General features: G+C 35.1%; 1 protein-coding gene across 4 annotated transcripts in view; it reads right to left on the bottom strand.

The window, feature by feature from the left end:
* Nucleotides 1-19,033, bottom strand: part of ATP11A (ATPase phospholipid transporting 11A) — a 116,733-nt gene that overhangs the window by 19,299 nt on the left and 78,401 nt on the right. For all 4 annotated transcript variants that reach the window (XM_054271513.1, XM_054271512.1, XM_054271515.1 and 1 more), the window contains exons 11-24: nt 17,664-17,814; nt 16,275-16,472; nt 13,704-13,877; nt 12,160-12,323; nt 11,804-11,875; nt 10,233-10,306; nt 9,890-9,993; nt 8,029-8,210; nt 7,296-7,547; nt 5,236-5,410; nt 3,926-4,028; nt 3,525-3,670; nt 2,496-2,555; nt 789-916 (exon numbers count right to left, since the gene is read on the bottom strand). In XM_054271513.1, coding sequence (XP_054127488.1) covers nt 789-916; nt 2,496-2,555; nt 3,525-3,670; nt 3,926-4,028; nt 5,236-5,410; nt 7,296-7,547; nt 8,029-8,210; nt 9,890-9,993; nt 10,233-10,306; nt 11,804-11,875; nt 12,160-12,323; nt 13,704-13,877; nt 16,275-16,472; nt 17,664-17,814 — 1,983 coding nt within the window. The remainder of the gene's footprint in view (nt 1-788; nt 917-2,495; nt 2,556-3,524; nt 3,671-3,925; nt 4,029-5,235; nt 5,411-7,295; nt 7,548-8,028; nt 8,211-9,889; nt 9,994-10,232; nt 10,307-11,803; nt 11,876-12,159; nt 12,324-13,703; nt 13,878-16,274; nt 16,473-17,663; nt 17,815-19,033) is intronic.

Genomic DNA, 19,033 nt, shown 5'->3' on the forward strand with positions numbered 1-19,033 from the left:
CTTCTGAAGTACCATTTCTAAATTAAAAACATTCAAAACACCAAAGAGAAAATAAAAACATTACTGTTGAAGCTCAACAGTAATCTCTTGTATTCCTCTTCAATTTCATTGTTAAAAACATATCACTACATTGATTAACGTTTGGGCAGCTAATATTGCTTCTTTCAAATAATGTTTTTTCTTTTATTATCTACTGTTACCCCTCCCTGAAATATACTGGCTTTGCAGCTACAAGGATCTAAACTGGACACTGTCCCTAATTTAGATGGCCAAATGCAGTTAATAGGCAAGAACTGTATTTTAAGTGGCTAAAAACCTAAACAAGTCAATCCCAATGCCCAGAAGTGAGTCAACAATGCAGAGGATAATGCTGGACACCCGCACAGAATACATACTCTGATACACTCTAACAATCTTTCAGAAAAAAACATGTAAAGTAGAAAAAACCAGCATGTTTTCTTTTTTAAAAATACTTCTGTTCTGCATGTTTCTTCCCCATGGTTGGAGGAAATAAAGAGTTCTAAACTAAATCTCCTAACTTGATTTTGTTAAAGAGTGATTTCTGTTTTGCTCCCACTCTCTCTCCAGCAAATGCATGGTGTGGTTTCTAAATGTGCATATAAAACTCCATGTTTATCTACTGTACTTTGTAGGCCATGCACGTGATCTTCAACCCTTCTGTTGCAGTGTATCTGATGTTGTGCAGAAATCCTGAGGACTTCCACTGTAACAGACACAGGTCCCACAACTGAACAGTCAAACTCTGGGGTACAGTGTTTTAATTTTACCTGTACAAGGAAGGCTCTCTCTTGAGTGTCTCTGGACTGACATGTTGTTCCATTAGACTGTACAAGAGGATAGGAAGGGAGGTGAAGCTGATATTGTACAGTGTTAGATACGCAGTATCATATAAAGTCTGTAGATGGAAAAGAATTAAATCAACTACTTTTAATTTAAAATTTTATCTTACTTTAAAATTAAATCCTCTGCATGAGATTTGATTTAAAATGAATACATGAACTTCTGCATGCAACCAAAGTTATATTCCTTCAGAATGGAGGTAAATACCCCTGAACAGCTGCTAACTGATATAGGACACAACTCTCCACTTGTATTCCATTTACCTGGAGGAAAAAAATCAACAGAAAAACTCATTTCATGGACCAGTCTGGTCCATCTACTGACCCCACCTATAGCATCAGCTGTAATACCAACTCCAAAGTACCCAAACTGAAGAGCACATTCCTTTAGAGGCAGAAATTCTTCTCTGACACAACATCCATGTATCTCACATCCCTTTTATTTCCTCAATGTCTATAAAACATGGAGATATTCAGAGAAGAAGCAAGAAGACTCCAGAGGTTTTTAAGCTGTGTATGACTGCAATGAGCTTCCCAAACATCCCAAAGATGAAATATCCCAATGTGTCTTTGATTTTTCTTCTCACTGAGATGCTTTTTCACATATGTATCGTCAGTGTACCCTCAAACCTACCATGTCATCCACAAAGGGAGCTGTTTATTTCTCAAAATCTATTTGGTAATCATTTATTCTGGAAAAAGTGCTATCAAAACCCCCTTTATGATCCAAAATTATATTTATCACTTAAAAGGATAAAAATTAAGCTAAATTTTCATAAGACATGCTTTCACATCCAAATCATAATAATGCTTTATAAAAACCTACAAAGCTTTCAGTGGTTGTTTGAAATGGAAACCAAAACAGAAGAAATAGTTTTGTTATTTTAACTCCTCCTGGGGCTTTCTTTCAACAAATTCAAAGCAATAGTACTATTTTCTCCCAATTAAATCCAACTCTCATTCAATTTAATATGGAAAACATAAACTATTTTTGTCTAAATTCAGCCATTCATTCCTTTGTTTTTTGCTCCTTCATTCAAAGAAGGAAGAGGTAGATCTTTTCTACACACATTAGATGAGAGCAAGGGAGAAAGAAATAAAAATTTAGGAAGGCAAATACTGATCATCTCCTGAATGATGTCACTTTTCTGGTGAGCAACAGTTCACTTTTCCTCTATTTTTCAGTTTTTATATTTTCTTTTCAACTAATTGAATGCTGCTATTCATCTGAAATTTGTAATGCACAGCTGTTTGTGCTAGAGAAGACTAGTTTATTGTTTCATTTTCATTCTGGATTCTAAAAATGAACAACTGATTCAATTACTCATCTTTCTGGATTTCCTCTATTCACATCCAGTAGGCTTAAATCTAACTGACTGTACATTTCCCACAGACATTTCACTTTGCACTGCCAGTTCCAAATATTGTATTTCTGTATTCCTTGACTTTAACATTGCTTTTATGATAATTCATATAACTGACTTCTGTATCTTAAATGCAATTGCCACTGAATACCATAAGAACCAAAAGTGATGTTGTTCTTTGTAAATTAACACTAAATTCTCAGGAAGATCCTTTTTTGTTACAAAAAAAGCAAAAGAGATAATTTACATTGATGGAAAAAGATCAACTAACCTGTTGTGAAAACCCACAGAAGAACTGATATAAAAACTGAGGAAAAATGAAGCAGACATTCTGAAAAACAAAGTGACTGTTGTCAAGTGAAATGCAAGCACCAATTTATATACAATGCTATAGATTAGTATATCATAGTTTTATAGTGCTAACAATAGTAAGCATTGCAGGAACAGCAGACAAAACCATATTGTTAAATCTCAACAGTCACATCTTGCAGTAGTACTATTAAAAAAAAACCCCTTAAAATATTTTCAAGACAATCCTACAAGGCTACAGTTTGAAAATTGAATGGCAGTAAAATTTGGGATCCAGGAATACAGTTCAGTTAAAGCAAAGCAAAAAAAGGACAATCCGCAGGAGGAGATAAACCATGATAAGCAAGCATGGATGCTCATGGATTAGCATGGTTACCAGCAAAGCAACTGTAAGATGTTTCTAGCTGTAACCTCAAATGCCATCTTCTCCCAATTATACTACAGTCAAACACCAGAACTCTGAATTACCTTGTGACAGTTCCTTTCTATAATCTTTCATTGCTTACTGAAAGAACTTGGATTGGATACCAACATTTTGAAATAACAAAACTGTCTAAATAGGAGGATGCTCACTATGAACTTTCTCCACCTACACTATCCTAATGAACTCAGCACAACTTAATCTGCAGTGATGTCTAAGGTCTCAAATACTATTTCCAATGTGCTTTAAAAGTTCACTATAGAGACAACCTGGAAGATACTGGAAATAAGCAAAACAGTCTGAGATGGAATTTGCAGGATATGAAAAAATAATTTAAGAATTTTGGTTTAAAATGTAACATCAATTATAGAATCTATCTATATAAAAGCTATTTCACTTCATGTTCAGAATAAAACCAATAATCCCAATTCAGCACTGCAGCTGGTATTCAAGAAAATCTCTTTATGGAATTGTTGCTGGTTTGTACCATTAGCTGGAAAAACTGTATACAGTTAGATATTACCATTTAAGTTTTTGAGGTTTATGTAATTGGAATAAGCATTCTCCTACCTTATAAAAGAAGTATTGCACAAGTTCAGATATCCTAATGTAATAAAAATGCCCATGAACAAGCAACATTTTTTTCAAATGTTTAAATTTAGGTATTGCATAGTCACTGTTTCTTGCTGCTTGACGACCTTCTTTGCCAATGACTCCTTTAAAAAACAAAAAAGAGGTGAAGCTATTTAATAACTAAAGAACTATTAAAAAGATACAATTAATTGCAAAATTATATAATAATTGTATGGTACTGATGTAACGGGAGATCATGACTATATCTCATACAATTCCTAGGATAAATGCACAAAAAGTTGTCTATAACACAAATAAGCTGATTCTTTGAGATTGCCTGTTTTAAGAAATATATGGGTTTTGTCATTTCACTTGAAATAATATACTAGCAGTCTTACCTATACCAACATGTGCTTCTAGAATCATACTGACATCATTGGCTCCATCACCAATTGCTAATGTGATAGGACGTTCTTTTGATAACTTAATCAACTTTACAATCTGGAAAAAAAATAGTGTTAGAAATTCTCCTCTATAATGGTTTGCTTATTTTGCATAAGTATAACATTTTTAAAAATTTACCAAAACTGTTTAATAAGAAATTCTCTGAAGGAACACAAAAGCAACATTACTCAATGCAATTGCTGGGCATAAAGATCACCATTTCTTCATGTTACAAAGTATTCCTTCCCAACATTTTTTAAATACTTCCAAAGTACTTTGAGAGAGATGGGACAGGACAAAGGAAGAGCCAAAGAATGGAAGATGTTGTTGAGATTGCTTAATGTTGTGTCAGTGCATCAATAAATTAAGAGGGTTCCAGAGACAGAGTGCATCATTTGAAACAAATCCTGAAATGAAAGACTCAAAACTTCTCTTTCTCATCTGTGTTGAACTTTTTTCTTACATTTAAGAAAATACATTGGACTCTGTATACAAAAATTTGACTCCAAATCTCTCCATTACAAGTTATCACCTCTGTAAATTGGGTACCAAGTAAGATGCAACTAAAAACTTCTACAAACCTCCAGATAGTTATAGTGCTGGCTAAATACATCTGTTAATGTGAATAAGGGTTACATATGCTGTACCTGCACACTGAGAAAAAGATATGACAAACTGAGAGAAAAAAGGAATGCATATTCCAGTACTTCTTTCCTTTAAAAGTCCTTCAGCTATCTTGAGAGGTTTCAGTAATGGAAGGATATATTTTTACTTGAAACAAACAACAAATGCAATATTCAGGTATACTTAAACATGGTAATGCACACACTTTTTGTCTGGATTCTTCTTGGCTTTCCACTTAGGTTAAAAACAGAGAAAAAATATCACTCTGTAGTAATAAATAACACCAGTTCTTATAGTGTCAAAAGAGTAGACCATACAAAGATTGCTAGGTTAAAAAGAGAGCAGTTAGTTCATTTATTAAATATGTTCATATTAGCATATACCAACCATAAATTTGAATAATATGTAGCTAAATCAAATTCAGATGCACAGCTGGGTGCTGTTTTAGCAATACCATTATCTAAATTGCTTGCCAGCAGAAATTCTCCTCTCCGTTTTTTTTTTTAACATTTTTCCATTTTAGAAGATACAAAAACGAATGGTAGCATCTTAAGTTATCATAGTAAGCCATACAGTGTATTAACCTTCAGAATTTTCATATGTGCATCACTAACAAGCAATTATGAAACTAAACACAAACCTGTGCTTTTTGCAGAGGTGCCATTCGACAGCATAACACTGCAGTGCAGTTCCTGCAAATATTAAGAAAGATCTCTCTGTAGTTACCAGAGCTCCCATCGTATCTTGGTTTCATTATTAATGATAATGCTGCTCCATCAATAATTAAACCATAATCTTGAGTATCAGCTGAGAGTCTGTTCAGGGATAAAATATAAACTAAGTGTCACTATAAAATTCTCAGACACATTTAAAATCTGGCAATAAGAATTATGTGAAAATCAATTAATGAAAAAATAATGAGTATAGAATACCACAAAGTTAACACATTTCTAAAGGAAATTCCTCATATAAGACTGATATTTACAACATCTTAAAATTCTGGATTATGTTGAAAATACTCAGCGCTTCACCAGTTTGAATGCATAAATCTGATACCTCAGTGACTTGACCGGTGAGTATAAGTGTATAATAAATGACTTTTCAGTTTGGTTTGAAAAGGTTCCAAGAACTGCAGTGAGGTAAACCAAGCTGCAGGAATAAAGTTAATTTTGCAGCACACTCCATAACACAGAGGAAAAATAAGTTAAAGGGAAAGGCCTTTGGTACTCTGATGAGGAAATATTTTTTGTTTACAGAAGTAAATTGTGCCTTGAAGGAAATGCCTAAAAGAAACCTGTTGGCCCAGATGGATAAAGCCACTGTCTACATCTAGAGTATGGATATTTCGCCTTTAGAGTAGTGGCTAAGTCAAATACAAGTTTACTTTTATTTGTAATACTAAATTAATTATTCATGTTTCCTATAATATTACAATATATTCTTATCCATAAAAATCTATTAGCAGTATGCCTAGTAGTATTTGTAGTAGTTATTTGAGCATTGCTAGAAGTGTAACCAGAGTCACAGGAAGCAGTTTATTTACTACTTCATCATATACTGAACAATGGGGAAGATAAGATGGTCTGAACTGCAAGAACCATTTTCTGTGGCATCCAGACAAGTTATTTCAGAGCACCCTTGCATCTGCCTGCAGTACACAGCAGCCTCAGGCTCCAGGTCAACAGTGAATGTTGTATAAATGTACACTGCGGTTTATTTTTACTCTCTTTTCAGTGTTCCAAGGTTATACACTGCTGTGCATGGGATTTCAACAACCATGGTTTCACCAACACCAGTGTTTGTGAGAACAACACATATTTATTACTATGTATTTTAGGCATCTCCATCTTTTTTTAATAGAACAGAAGTTATTTTTGACAAGTAAGAAAAAATTCTGTAAACTACATTTAGTAACAGTTCCCAGATATTTTCACCACTTTGCTACCGTTGGCACAAATAGGGCAATGCCATTGGGGTACAATGATATCAAATAAAAAGGTATCATTATAAATTTCAAGCAATGTACTAAATGTTTAGGGTATCACAGTGAAATATTTTTAGCCTGAATTTGAACATATATAAGTAGAATCCTGCTTTTATTATTTTAGTACTATTCTCTAGCTCCGGAGATAGAGGCAAAAAAAAAATCCAAAGAGCTTAAACATGTAGAATTTGGCATTGCACAAAAAGTGAAACAAACATGTTTGATCACACCTTGTAAGACGTGTGGTACTTAAACAAAATGGTACAGATGACATGGATGAAAATTATTTATTTAACTGAATATACAAATGTTCTTGATTATATCAATGGGGTATAAATTGTAAGGAGAGCTAAGAAAAATTACCTGGTCTAGAGATTTAAGCTGCAAGGCTATGAGTTATAGAAAATCTCTGCTAAAATAGTACCACAAATGCTTGTTAACTCATTGCTAATAGTTTTATGGTGGAAAAATTATTACAGTATCAGTTGTGACTTTTCTTTGAATAGTAAAAGTAGTACCAGAAATGAGATAAAGAACCATGACTGAAACCCTAAATTTATCTAAAGAAGCTTATGCTTAATTGCCATACAATAATTCACACATTACCAACAGAAACTGAAGCATACTGTTGTTCTTAAGGTAATTGGTCATGATTTCATTGCTTGCAAAATGCCCAGAAGCCCACTTCTGGCCTGCAAATCCAACCTTTTCCTTACCCTGAGAAGGTATCCCTGGTTAAGCTGCCATTTTGTCTTATGACAGTTTTGTTTAGGTCAAAAAGCACATCGTGTAAACTCTGCTCTTCAATTTTCTTTGTGGTTAGCTCAAGTATTTGTGTATTTCTTCTGAAGAGTTTGCAAGCGTAGCAAGTAGCTGCAGCAGTCTCCATTTTGTCTCCTGTCAGAACCCAAACTTTAATTCCTGCTTTCTGGAGTGCTTCAATAGTGTCAGCAGCTTTTTCTTGTAGCCTGTAAAGTCAATTGACAGCATACATTGATGGATTGCTTGGAAATGAGAAAGGTCTTTATTGAAAGATTTTCATAAACAAACAAAAAGTTTCAACAGAAGTTACCAGATCTAAGAATTTTCCCCAAAGTGGGACTCTAAAAATGTTCAGGGGACTAGTGGGTGTTTTTGAATCTTTTTAAGACGTAAAGATTCTTCCTTCATTTCCTCAATACCCATTTTGTAGTCCTTCCCTCTGGAACTTTTGCCTATTAACTTGATCAATAAATTATTACTCGGTTCAAATACACTGATTTTTGTACACTTAACTATTATTAGTTGCTCACTAGGTTATAAAGTTACCATGTGTAACTTTAGTAAGGTAAGGGTGTGGAATCAATTAAAATAAGGGGTTTCCTAAAAATTCTCTAATGCAGAAAAAGTGTCTTCAATTACTTTGTCATCATCACTGAAGATAAGAAACTAAGAAATAATGAAACTAACCGATCTTCAACAGCTGTAGCACCAAGTAATATAAAATCTGTTTCTATCTTCTCATACACTTCTGCCAATTTCTTATCCCGCTCCTGAAGGGCCAGCTTTGCACCCTGAAGCAGCTCCTGTACATCGCTATATTCTTCTTCTGAGAGCTTCTTATACGCAACACACAACGTTCGCAGTCCCTCCTAAAGAACGCAGCCAAAAGAAACAAAATGCATTTTACAAAACTCTTCTTAGACTTCTTGCTGGTGTTTATGCTGGAGGATTTGAAAAAGGAACATCATGAAGTGACTAAGTATAGACTAGTACAGCATAGTATAGACTAGGATATGGTTCAGCTTAATTCTGCTCTGCTCTAGAAGCAGTTACAACCTGACAGACCAACCTCAATCTCCAGAAGGTAAACAGCTCAGTGATCCAATTGGATATATGAGATTACAAGGGAAGGCAAAGTCAAGCTAAAGGTTTCTTTCTCTATGTGTATAATTAGGCAGGATGAGTCAGAATAAATAATAGTAACCTAAATAGTAGCTCTGCAGAGTCTGATTTTGATGCTGTGCTGCAGCAGATCCACAGACAGGGACCAAACATCACAAAGAGAACTGAAAGTGAAAATCCAACTGTACCATTTCAATCAAATGAAAACTAAAATTTAGCTGTGGGTGTTGCAGACTGCATCAAACTTCTGGACTGAGTGATGAATAAGAAAGCAACTATATAGATTGTGTAAGGTGGGGAGAAACCCAGTAAGGTCTTGCCTCCTGAGTTATATATTGCTTCTCACAACACCATTTAACTGGCACTTCAGCTTCCTTAACTTTAATTCATCAGTAAGTCTTGGTATAGTTACTTATTACCAAGCCAAGAAGGGCAATTATTAAAATATCTCCCTGCCTCTTGAAATTTATAAAAGCAGGTGCCAGATATTTTCTTTGAGAGGCTTCTGTATGTAGGAGCCAGTCCTATTTCCAATTATGCAAGATGAATAAATAGGTGCTGGTCTGGATTTCTTTCTTGACAGACACTGCATGGATATTATACGTAAATACTTTTCAATTTCATTAGCCTCTTTTACTTGCTATTATCAGACAGCTGTCCCATAAAATGAAGCTTAGTAAAGCACTTTGAGAGCTTTTTGCTTCAAAACAAAAGCAGGTGACACTGTAGCGGGGTTTTTTTTTCACATATCTGTAATAATACTTTGTTTTCAGTTTGAGCATCGGATGCCAGCAAATTATATTCTATGTAAGACTGGCAGTTGTCCTGCATTGCAATGAGTTCTGCATATTTTTAGATACAACAAAATTCCTTACTTGACCACTCCAAATACTACTTTCAGGTAAAACCAAGTTCTAAATTTCTTTTGAAGATGATCAGCCAGTTCATAGCTGATTTTTAGCAAGCAAAAATGTAAGATATTGATAATCACTCCACTGTCTCAGAGCTTGTAAAGCAATCAAAGGCAGCAAATCACAGTTGCTAAGGCTGGGGGCTGAAACTAGCAATAGTTTTTACAGAGATTTACTGGTTTTCACTTCTCTTCTATCCAAAAATTAATTCAAACCACATTTGCGAAATTGCCATACTAACGAGCAAACTGATGACCTCTGGTTTAACATACAGTTGGGCATATCTAATGTATTCATATTGCACCACAACTGACATTTGGAAGATGAGCTAGAGGACAGATGCAAATAAGGGAGTTACACAGACTGCTAGCCACAAAGCCTGAGTGAACCTTGGCATAGAATAACCTTGGTGCCTGTAAAAACAAATCTGTTAGCAGAAAATGCAGGAGGTCAGAACACTTGATTTCTTTTGGACACTGATATCATGTGAACAGATCAATAAAATGGAATCTTACCACTGCATTGCGTTGTACTCGGGATCGTACTTGGTCAATTTTACCTTCTTTAACCCTAGGAAATATGGAGGAATCTGCTCCCTTACAAAACAGAAATATATCCCCTAAAAGAGACAGCATATGGAATTCAAAATGACCAAATATACTTTCTTCAAAAAACATCCAAATTAATAAGTCTTCAAAATGTTTTCTTCCAACTTTTTGGTAACATTGTACTCATGCTAGTACCTGGTCCCTTATTTTATAAAGAAGGGCATACAGACTCTGTTTAATGCTTAACTCTGATAAATCTGAAACAAATTCAAGTGAGACAAAAATATCAAACAGAATGTGACAGCCCTACCTGTTGGAGATCTAACAATTACACTCATTCGCCGTCTCACAGAGTCAAAACTGAAAACCTCCAATAATTCAAACCTGAAACAGAAACAGAACTATTTTTTACACAACTCTATTTTTTCTGATTCCTAAAGTGGTTATTATGACTTCAAGCACATAAATTAAACATTTCTTCTAATATGGAAGATTATGTTGAGTACCATGGAATATGCAACTAGTAAGAATGAAACAGCAGGTTGCAAATAATAAGTAAGGAAAGCCCTCAGCTCCTAGTTACTTGGAACAGAACTTGTGATGTCCCTAAGTATCCTCAGATGTACAGTCACTCTAATTTAAGTACAAGACTAGAAACCTTGCAGCAGAGCACTGTACTGATTATGAAGTATGTTTCTATGCATAATACTTAGATATAGTCTTAGAACTTGAAACGCATGCTTACACCCAAGTCTTTATTTTATATTTTTCTATTTTTTATTATTCCTAATCTCCCTAAAGTGCTGACCTAATTCCATAATCTTGCTCAAATGTTTATAGATAATTTATTCAAGTGAAAAGAAAAATATTTCTTTTTACTGGTTTTATACCTGCCATTATTTATATTATTTAATTTTATCACCTGTTCCTTTCCTTTTTAAGAGGAAAAATGAACACAATCTCCTGCTGCACTGTTTTAGTTTAATCAGTTTACTTCTATCATTTACTCTCTCATCTATTTCTCCTAACTTAAGAGAGCCTCCCTTTTCCAGAGCAAACATAAACAATCCAATCATTAATCCCAACTTTTTCAGGATTCGTCTCTGTCCAAATCTGCATGTTTAATTAAATCCCTTAGTCCTAAGTCCTTTTAACACCCTAGAACTCAGACCTGTGCAAAGCTACATCAGGCCTATGTCTACAAACTGTGATGCATTTGGGAGAAAATTCTCAATTATTACAGTGATTTCTTCTGAGTCACCAAATGATACTGACTCCAGTTCTTATGAGCTGAGCCTAAAAAGTCTCCATATTATCCTAAAAGGAGGTAAAGGTAACACCAGGGTTCCTATATTTGCGTCCAAGAGTCCCTGTACAGTTAGCAGAGTACCCAAGCAGGAAGATTTGGATATACCAGAGATAACCAGCAGACATCTAGAGATGTGTAAGGTAAATTTTCAAGGGTATGCACATACCACAGAACATCTGTACTATTTCATTGTTATTGAAAATTTGACTCATATTTATGTTCCACTAAATTTATTCCACAGATATTACCCTCCTGTAAATTCCATGGATCATCTGTGAACAGCAAATTGGGTACACAGCATTTTCTATTAAGAATATACAAAACCATCAGGAACTATTAGATCAGGTCATGAATCTCACAGCACACTCTCACTGTCATATCAATATTTTATACTGCATATAATGTCAAAAAAGTGAAGGTAATTACAATTACTAGATTTTCTTAATTTTTCTACTAAAATGCAAGGTTCTTGGATTTCCTGACTTAGAAATTCATCTGTAAGGAAACAATGGCTTATTAAATGCATCAACAAAAACTCATCAGTCTATTTTGTTATCTTTTTAACCACTCACTTTTCTATGTTATTTTCCCGATTTAAGATCTCCATGTAATTTTCTTTCAGCCTTAGAAAGGTGTAACCAAGTCTGTAAAATGAAACACAGATTAAGAGAATGAATGTAACAAATATATAATTATCCAGTTTAAGCATTGTCATAAGGATTTAAGACTAAGTCCACAACAAACCAACACCAAAATTCCAAACTGTTTTTAGTTGATTTTAGGCTATAAATATTAATGAATTCATGTTAAGAAAACAAGCAGCTGTAGATTGGTGTTTGCTATTATGATTTTTGTTCTGAAAACAAATTTGAGATTCAGTGATTACATCTGTAGTTTAGAAAAATATAATACCTACGTACACACATACCTCTGTATTCCTTCGACTAAAGCAACTTCATCAGGTGATGATGATATATATACACAGGGTTTTCTTGGTACCTCGTCTTTCTCCAAACCATCTACGCTATCATCATCCTTTACCTGAACAGTGTGGCAGAGACAAAGAGCTCGGAAAAATAGTTCCTCTCTCTCCTGAGAAATAAAAGGAACGGCTGTCATTATGTGTTATCACTTGAAAACTCTTCTTTCTCTTCTTTTTGTAGGTGATCCATATCACTGATTACTGCTGATTATAAATCAGACAAAGGCAGGCTCCTTGAGGGGGAGCCAGGTCTTTCCCTGTGGTAACCACACACTTGTGTCACAGCTGTTTGTACCCTTAGTATCTCCATACCAGTCAAGCTAATGATGCAAAAAACCCCGAGCGTGCATCTTCCACCTCCTCTGAATGCCTACATGTAGCTGAAGGTGTTTTTTCTTTACTTTTGCTTAAACTTTAACAACTTGTATTGATTATATACTAGTCAAGGTATCATTTAGAACTCCTGAGCTCACACAGAAGGATGTAGTACCTGGAGCACAGGTCTTATCAGGGCTTACAGATTTCAAGTTCTTGAGCAGCTTGAACACCCTTCAGAACTAAATAAATTACTGAAGTGCACATACTTTGGCAGCCAAACACTTCTTATAAAATTTCAGATAGTAGCTGGCACCAGAAAGAGATTTCTGTTTCATGGATACCTGTGTGTGTTTTATTTTTATCTTTTTGCCTGAAACCTGTTCTTCTGTGCTGTTAAATACAAACTGACTGTGACGTTGTGATTCCAAGATAAAAACTCACCATACTTCGGGACCACATTCTGAGGGCCATGGGTGAGAGACATAAGGCTGCTGACTTACACCAACATATTTTAAGAGACCTCATTTTGCCACAGTGAAGGGTATGATATGAAGTGAATGTGACTATGATACTGTACTGGTGAAATAAAAAATACATTGTACTTTGGCTGTGATTATCCTGCCCAGATACACCCTGTTCACTTGTTGACACGTGAAGACTCCCGAACTTTCAACTAATTTTCAACTTTCAACACAGCAAATAACCACAATACATAGATGCTGTTAGTAGCACACTTCAGATGTGGCTAAATTAAATCACATTTCAAAGTAATTTAATTCGATCATAAACCATTCTCTGGCCACATTTTCACTCAGTGATGACTTAATAAGTGATTGCACAAAGCCCCCATTTTCCCCTTCAAGATTTTCCTGTCTTGCTTTCTCTGTTGTAGCTAAGGTTAAATGGAAACCAGTTACCTGTGGCTGTAGCTATTAACTAGAGAAAGCTCTATATTTAGGTTTTGACTCAGCTTTACAACTGCATTAAAATAAGAACCTTCCCATTAAGTCTTTAAATCTTACTCTTAACTAGGAAATTGAAATGTCTATGCAGTTATCTACTTTGATTAGTAAAATTCAAGAATGTTGGATTTCTAACATTCCCTTCATCAGTACAGTTCAATTTTCATGTTTCATTGTAAAAAACCAAGAACATATAGAGAGTTATCATACCTTTCCATTACTTCCTGGAGATGAATCAATCATATCAATGCCTGTACAATCATGGAGGATTTGGCCATTGCAGATAACATGTGGTACATAAACATGCCCTTCAATGCAACATTCTACAAATTCCATATTGTTCTCAGTTAGTGTTCCTGTTTTATCTGTGAAGACGTACTCAATCTGCAAACAAGCACAAAATAAAAATCGCAGGAATGTGAACAGAATTTTCCAACATCTCTGAACAAAACTGAGTTTATTACTGGGCTATACCTTTCTTTGAAAACCCTTATGGCCCTTCAGAAAAGGAAGACAACAATTTCTTTTGGCAGTTATCTTCATAGAAATATAGGCCCTGAAAGATTTTCTCCTCTAAGAGTATCAAACAATGCTATCTTTTGCCTCATAACGGATGTAAATGATGTTCTTAACCTACTTCCACTCTTCTCTCTAGGTCCTTTTTAGTTTTTAATGTCTTTCTTGCTGCAAGACAGGTATTTATAGAAACAAAATGCATACAAATTTCATTTCCCAGGGATTATTATTTAATGCACATGCCTGGATGTGGATCAGTTACTGGCAGAACAGTCTCTAGGGTAGTATCAGAATTCCCCACTACAATTATGTTAGTTTAAATCAGGATTGTGGACACATACTGTTATACACCTGGGCACTGTAATTGCCCTGGAAACACTCATTTTGTCTCAATATTTAATTTTTTATTAACTTTATCTTTTACAATGAGCCCCAGTGCTTAAGTCTAGCAATATTAAAACTAAAACCAAAATCTGAACTATCAACTAGAAGAACTAGATTGGCTCAATTTTGGATCCTGGATGTAGGTATTGCATACCTACTGCATGTCATATTTGATAAACTAAAAAATGAAGTAAGGTAAGGAACTAAACACTGAAAATAAGGCTATTATTTAGAATTCATCAGATTGTTTATCAAACTTCACCATTTATGCAGTGCACCGAGCAAACCAAAAACCAAATAAATTTTTGCTCAGTCTTCAAAAACATCATTAATTATGCACACTTTCCACTGAGATTTTTATAATATGCACTAATCTGAAAATACAAATGCCAAATTTTACAATGGCTTTTTATCTGTAGACAAATTTCCCGCAATTAAACTTTTTTCTGAGTGGATAGGATTTATATGGATTTTTTTCATCTCAACCCCTACATTCAGTTTCGTCATTAAATTTACAAATTGCTATCAATCAAGTCATTCAGTGTGTTGCTTTGTCACAGTGTTTCCTCATGTTCAGACAGATCCTCCAGTTTCAGGTTGGGCCCACTGCCTCTGGTCACCACTGAGAAAATCCTGGCTCTATCCTCTTAGCACCCTTCTGTTCAGGTATTTGTATAGATTGGTAAGATCTTCCCTGAACCTCCTTTCCTCCAGGCTGGACAGTCCCAGCTCTCTCTACCTGTCTTTGCATGAGCCATGGAAAGTCCAGTCCCTTGTCTGTCTTTGTGGCCCTTCACTAGGCTCCCTCCAGTAAGCTCACGTGTCAGTACTGGAGAGCCCAGAGCTGGACATGGCACTCCAGGTGAGCCCTGGAGAGGGGATTATTGCCTCCCCTGACCTGCTGGCAACACTTTGCCTAATGCAGCTCATGATACCCTGGCCCTCTCTGCCATAGAGACACACTGCTGGCTCATGCTGAACTTGATTTCCACCAGGACACGCCGGTCCTTTCCTGCAAAGCTGCTTTCCATCTGGATGGCCCCCAGTCACCCAAATCATTCATGATCAGGATGGGAGCCATACTGACCCCAGCGTAAACTGCTAGATGCTGGCCTCCCACTGTGCACCCCTCTGAGCCTGGCTGTTCACACCCTGCTCAATCTGCTTCACTGTCTGCTCATCCAGGCTGTAATTCAGCAGATCCTCTTTGAGGATCTCATTGGAGGCAATGTCAATTGTCTGCCATAATAATGAAATACCTGGTACCACCCTTAATCCAGGTAGATATGTATCCTTAAAACCTTTATTACCTGCTTGACTAGAAAGAAATACAACATCTTATTTATTTATTTGAAAAACTTATGAAAGTATTTTTAACTGAGATCTTAAATATTTTCTCAAACAAAATTTATCTGTATCTGTCTCAAGGTGATGATTTTCTTAAGACAGAGCAGGATTTCCTTTCAAAAATGAGGCTGCCCATTGAATGTTTTAATGGATGAAACTTGTGTCTGGAGATGCAGTATCAGTCTAGTCAGACAAAAAGGGATTTTTTTTTTTTTTTTGCATCTAACTTTTAATCTAAGGAAGCTAGATCTTTATATAATTTCCTTCTATAATCAATGGACAAGAAGTGTTTATTCCTTAATACTATAGTAATACTGATTGAATTTCACTGACAGGATGAGAAATCACAATTTTTGATTCTGAAAACAAAAATATCTCAGATTTTATTTTTAAAATTAATCAGCACTAAAGAAAATACACATGTAGCTCCAAAAAAACTCAAAACAAAACTAAAAAACCTTGAAGTAGCAATTTTAAAATAAAAAATTACAGTAGAAACAGTTGAAAAAACAAGTATAATTCAATGAAATTTACCTGTCCCAACTCTTCATTGAGGTCAGAAGTGTTCACCAGTGGTCCTTCACCTGTACCCTCATCAAACATTTCCTCATCCCATGCAAGGAAATAAGAACCAAGAAATTTCTGCATTTCCACAGTGACATACATGGAGACAGGAATAATGTAGTTGAAAAGAACCATGAATGCAAGGAAATCTGTAAAAGCTTGAAGAAACTGACAAAGAAACAAGATGGAAATATTGATTTTTCATGTACCATTAAACACTGCAAGATTACTACACGTATTTACAAATCAGTTTTTTCAAATAACTTTTGAACAATAAGCAATGTCTTTAATAGCTCGCACTTCAGCACAGGATGCAAACCTTCATGATTTATAACATCACAACTGGCATGCAATAGAGCTTTTTCTTTGAAATTTGCATTTTTCTTTACAGATATACAGGTGTAGAATGCCATAACATAGCATTATTGTAAAGTTCTAGAGCAACTAATGAGCATGGTGAAGACTTTTTGGGGAACATTAACATGTACATTAAAAAATTACAAAAAAATAGCATAGTTCCATAGCAACTCCTTCAAGGATTATCAAATTACATAACTTTCAGGCAGCATTTCATAAATAAATAAAGGGTTTCCTTTCCCTCTCTCAACACAAGCAGAATGTATGCACATAACCTGGCTCAATTTTTCAGTGGTAGAGACTTGGTGGAACTACAGTCAACCTGCTAAGCAAGCTGAGACATTGCTACTGGTGCTAACAAGAACTCCAGAAAGCCTGCCTAGCATATGCCCCTCATGTATTTAGGGTAAGGAAGCAAATTTTCCCCTAGTCTGACTGGGAGGATTTAGTGAAATAAATATTGTGCTTTCTGTAGGGCAAGGTTCACCTCACTGCTTGGGATCCTCTGGGCAGCCATTTAGGACAATGTCCTTGTTCCTGTAAGAACACTTGGCACTGGTGACTGAAGCTCTCTGATGCCTTGAGTGCTCATAACACAATAATATGAAACTAAACTTATGAGGAGCATTTTTATGGAGATTCCCACAGTGGATTATTTTGACCATGTCTCTTACAGAACTGCCAATAGCTGTGGGATTCCTTCTAGTCCCTGTATTTCTCAGTGAGAGGTCAATTCTTTAGTAATTTATATAAATAACAGGCAGTTCCACAACAGTTTCATGAAGCTTTTTATATTAAATTAGAGATTTTCTCATCAGTTAAATTCACACATACAACTTAAGGGAAAAAATTTAACATACAAGCTTTCTACAAGTACACTATCACCACTGTCAGCAAAAAAGCATGACTGGTAAGTTAGCAGGCTGTATATACTTTTCAGTAGAATCTCTATTGATTAAGGATTTTGGGAAACTTTCTTGGTATTGTCATTTATTTCCATACCAAATTTCTTTTCTTTTCAGGCTCTGTTTTCTGATTGTACCATGGCTGATCACGAAATGGGTCACTCTGCCAGGCATACTTCAGAACAGTATTTATTACTGCTTTACTGACGAGAATACCGAGGTATACAACAAGAAATACATTCATTGATCTAAAAAAAAAGGGCAAAATAAGAACCCCATTAGCATATAAACGACAGAGTTTATTAGAAAATGTTATACTCAGTGTGTTACACATCCTTCTAATATTTGCTGCAAGTCTAACAATGCTAAGATGTTAAATAACTCTTCCAAAGTACCTTTCCAAAGAGGAACAATATTACTGCATTAAAATTTACAACCACAGTATTACCTATTTTTAATTTCTATTTTTCCGTTCTTATAGTTGTTTCCAAAATGTGTGTGACAAATTACCAAAACTAGTATATTACCCAAAACAACAGCATAGATAGAATCATAACAGAACAACTGGCCTTGAATCTGCAGACCTTTTCATGCCACTTCGCTGAATCATTATAAGATCACTCACATAAGTACTTTTATAGAAATAAAAAAAACCTAAAAAAGAACATTTTGCTACACAGCTTTAATGTTTTAACTCTAGGCAGATCTAAAAAAAGAGCAAGAACACTTTGCATTTAAGATTATATTTTCATCAATGATGGGCATGAACTAAAAGCCATGGGTTATACACCAATACCAATAGAAAGAGACACAACACCATTGCTCAGTCACTGTGTAAGAGAAAGGCTGTCAGCTGGTCAGTACATCTTGCCTCAACCAATGATATCTTATTTTTCTCAAGGCTGGATACCTTACTCAGAGCTGATGATTTCAGATAGAGTAGGAATAGAAAATAGTAAGCAATCAATGTCAGCTCACTCCTCAAGGATAGCATTGTCATACTTTCCCACCATGTTTGTCTGTATGGCACTTGTTAATTTTAGCTAAACCATGGAAAACATGTCACAGACAAGCACTGTTGAGAAGTGCATTAAAAAAGTTATTTTTACTGAATTCAAGACTTAATTGCAACAAAAAGCATTGAATGCTAGAATAATAAAAAATATAACCTTGGAAAACTGTCAGTACGTGTACTCTAAAGAGTGAAAGAAAAGTGAACAACAAAAAGTTATAGAACAACAAAACATCATACATTAAAGACCTAAGCATTAGATCAAAATGGCTTTATTTTTTCAACATCTAACAAGAATAATTTGGCATTGAGAACCTCATTTATATGGTGTTATAAGACTTGCATTATAAGTTAAAAAATAGTTAAAAATAAGCAAATTTGAAATCTCTCTACCTCTTTTTTTTCATTTAAATCAATGCAATATACACTTTCAGTGAAAAAAAATCTGATTTGCA

The sequence above is a fragment of the Melozone crissalis genome, unplaced genomic scaffold (genome assembly GCF_028551555.1).
Source record: "Melozone crissalis strain CALT ecotype California unplaced genomic scaffold, PUWL_Pcris_2 ptg000013l_1, whole genome shotgun sequence".
Lineage (NCBI taxonomy): Eukaryota > Metazoa > Chordata > Aves > Passeriformes > Passerellidae > Melozone > Melozone crissalis.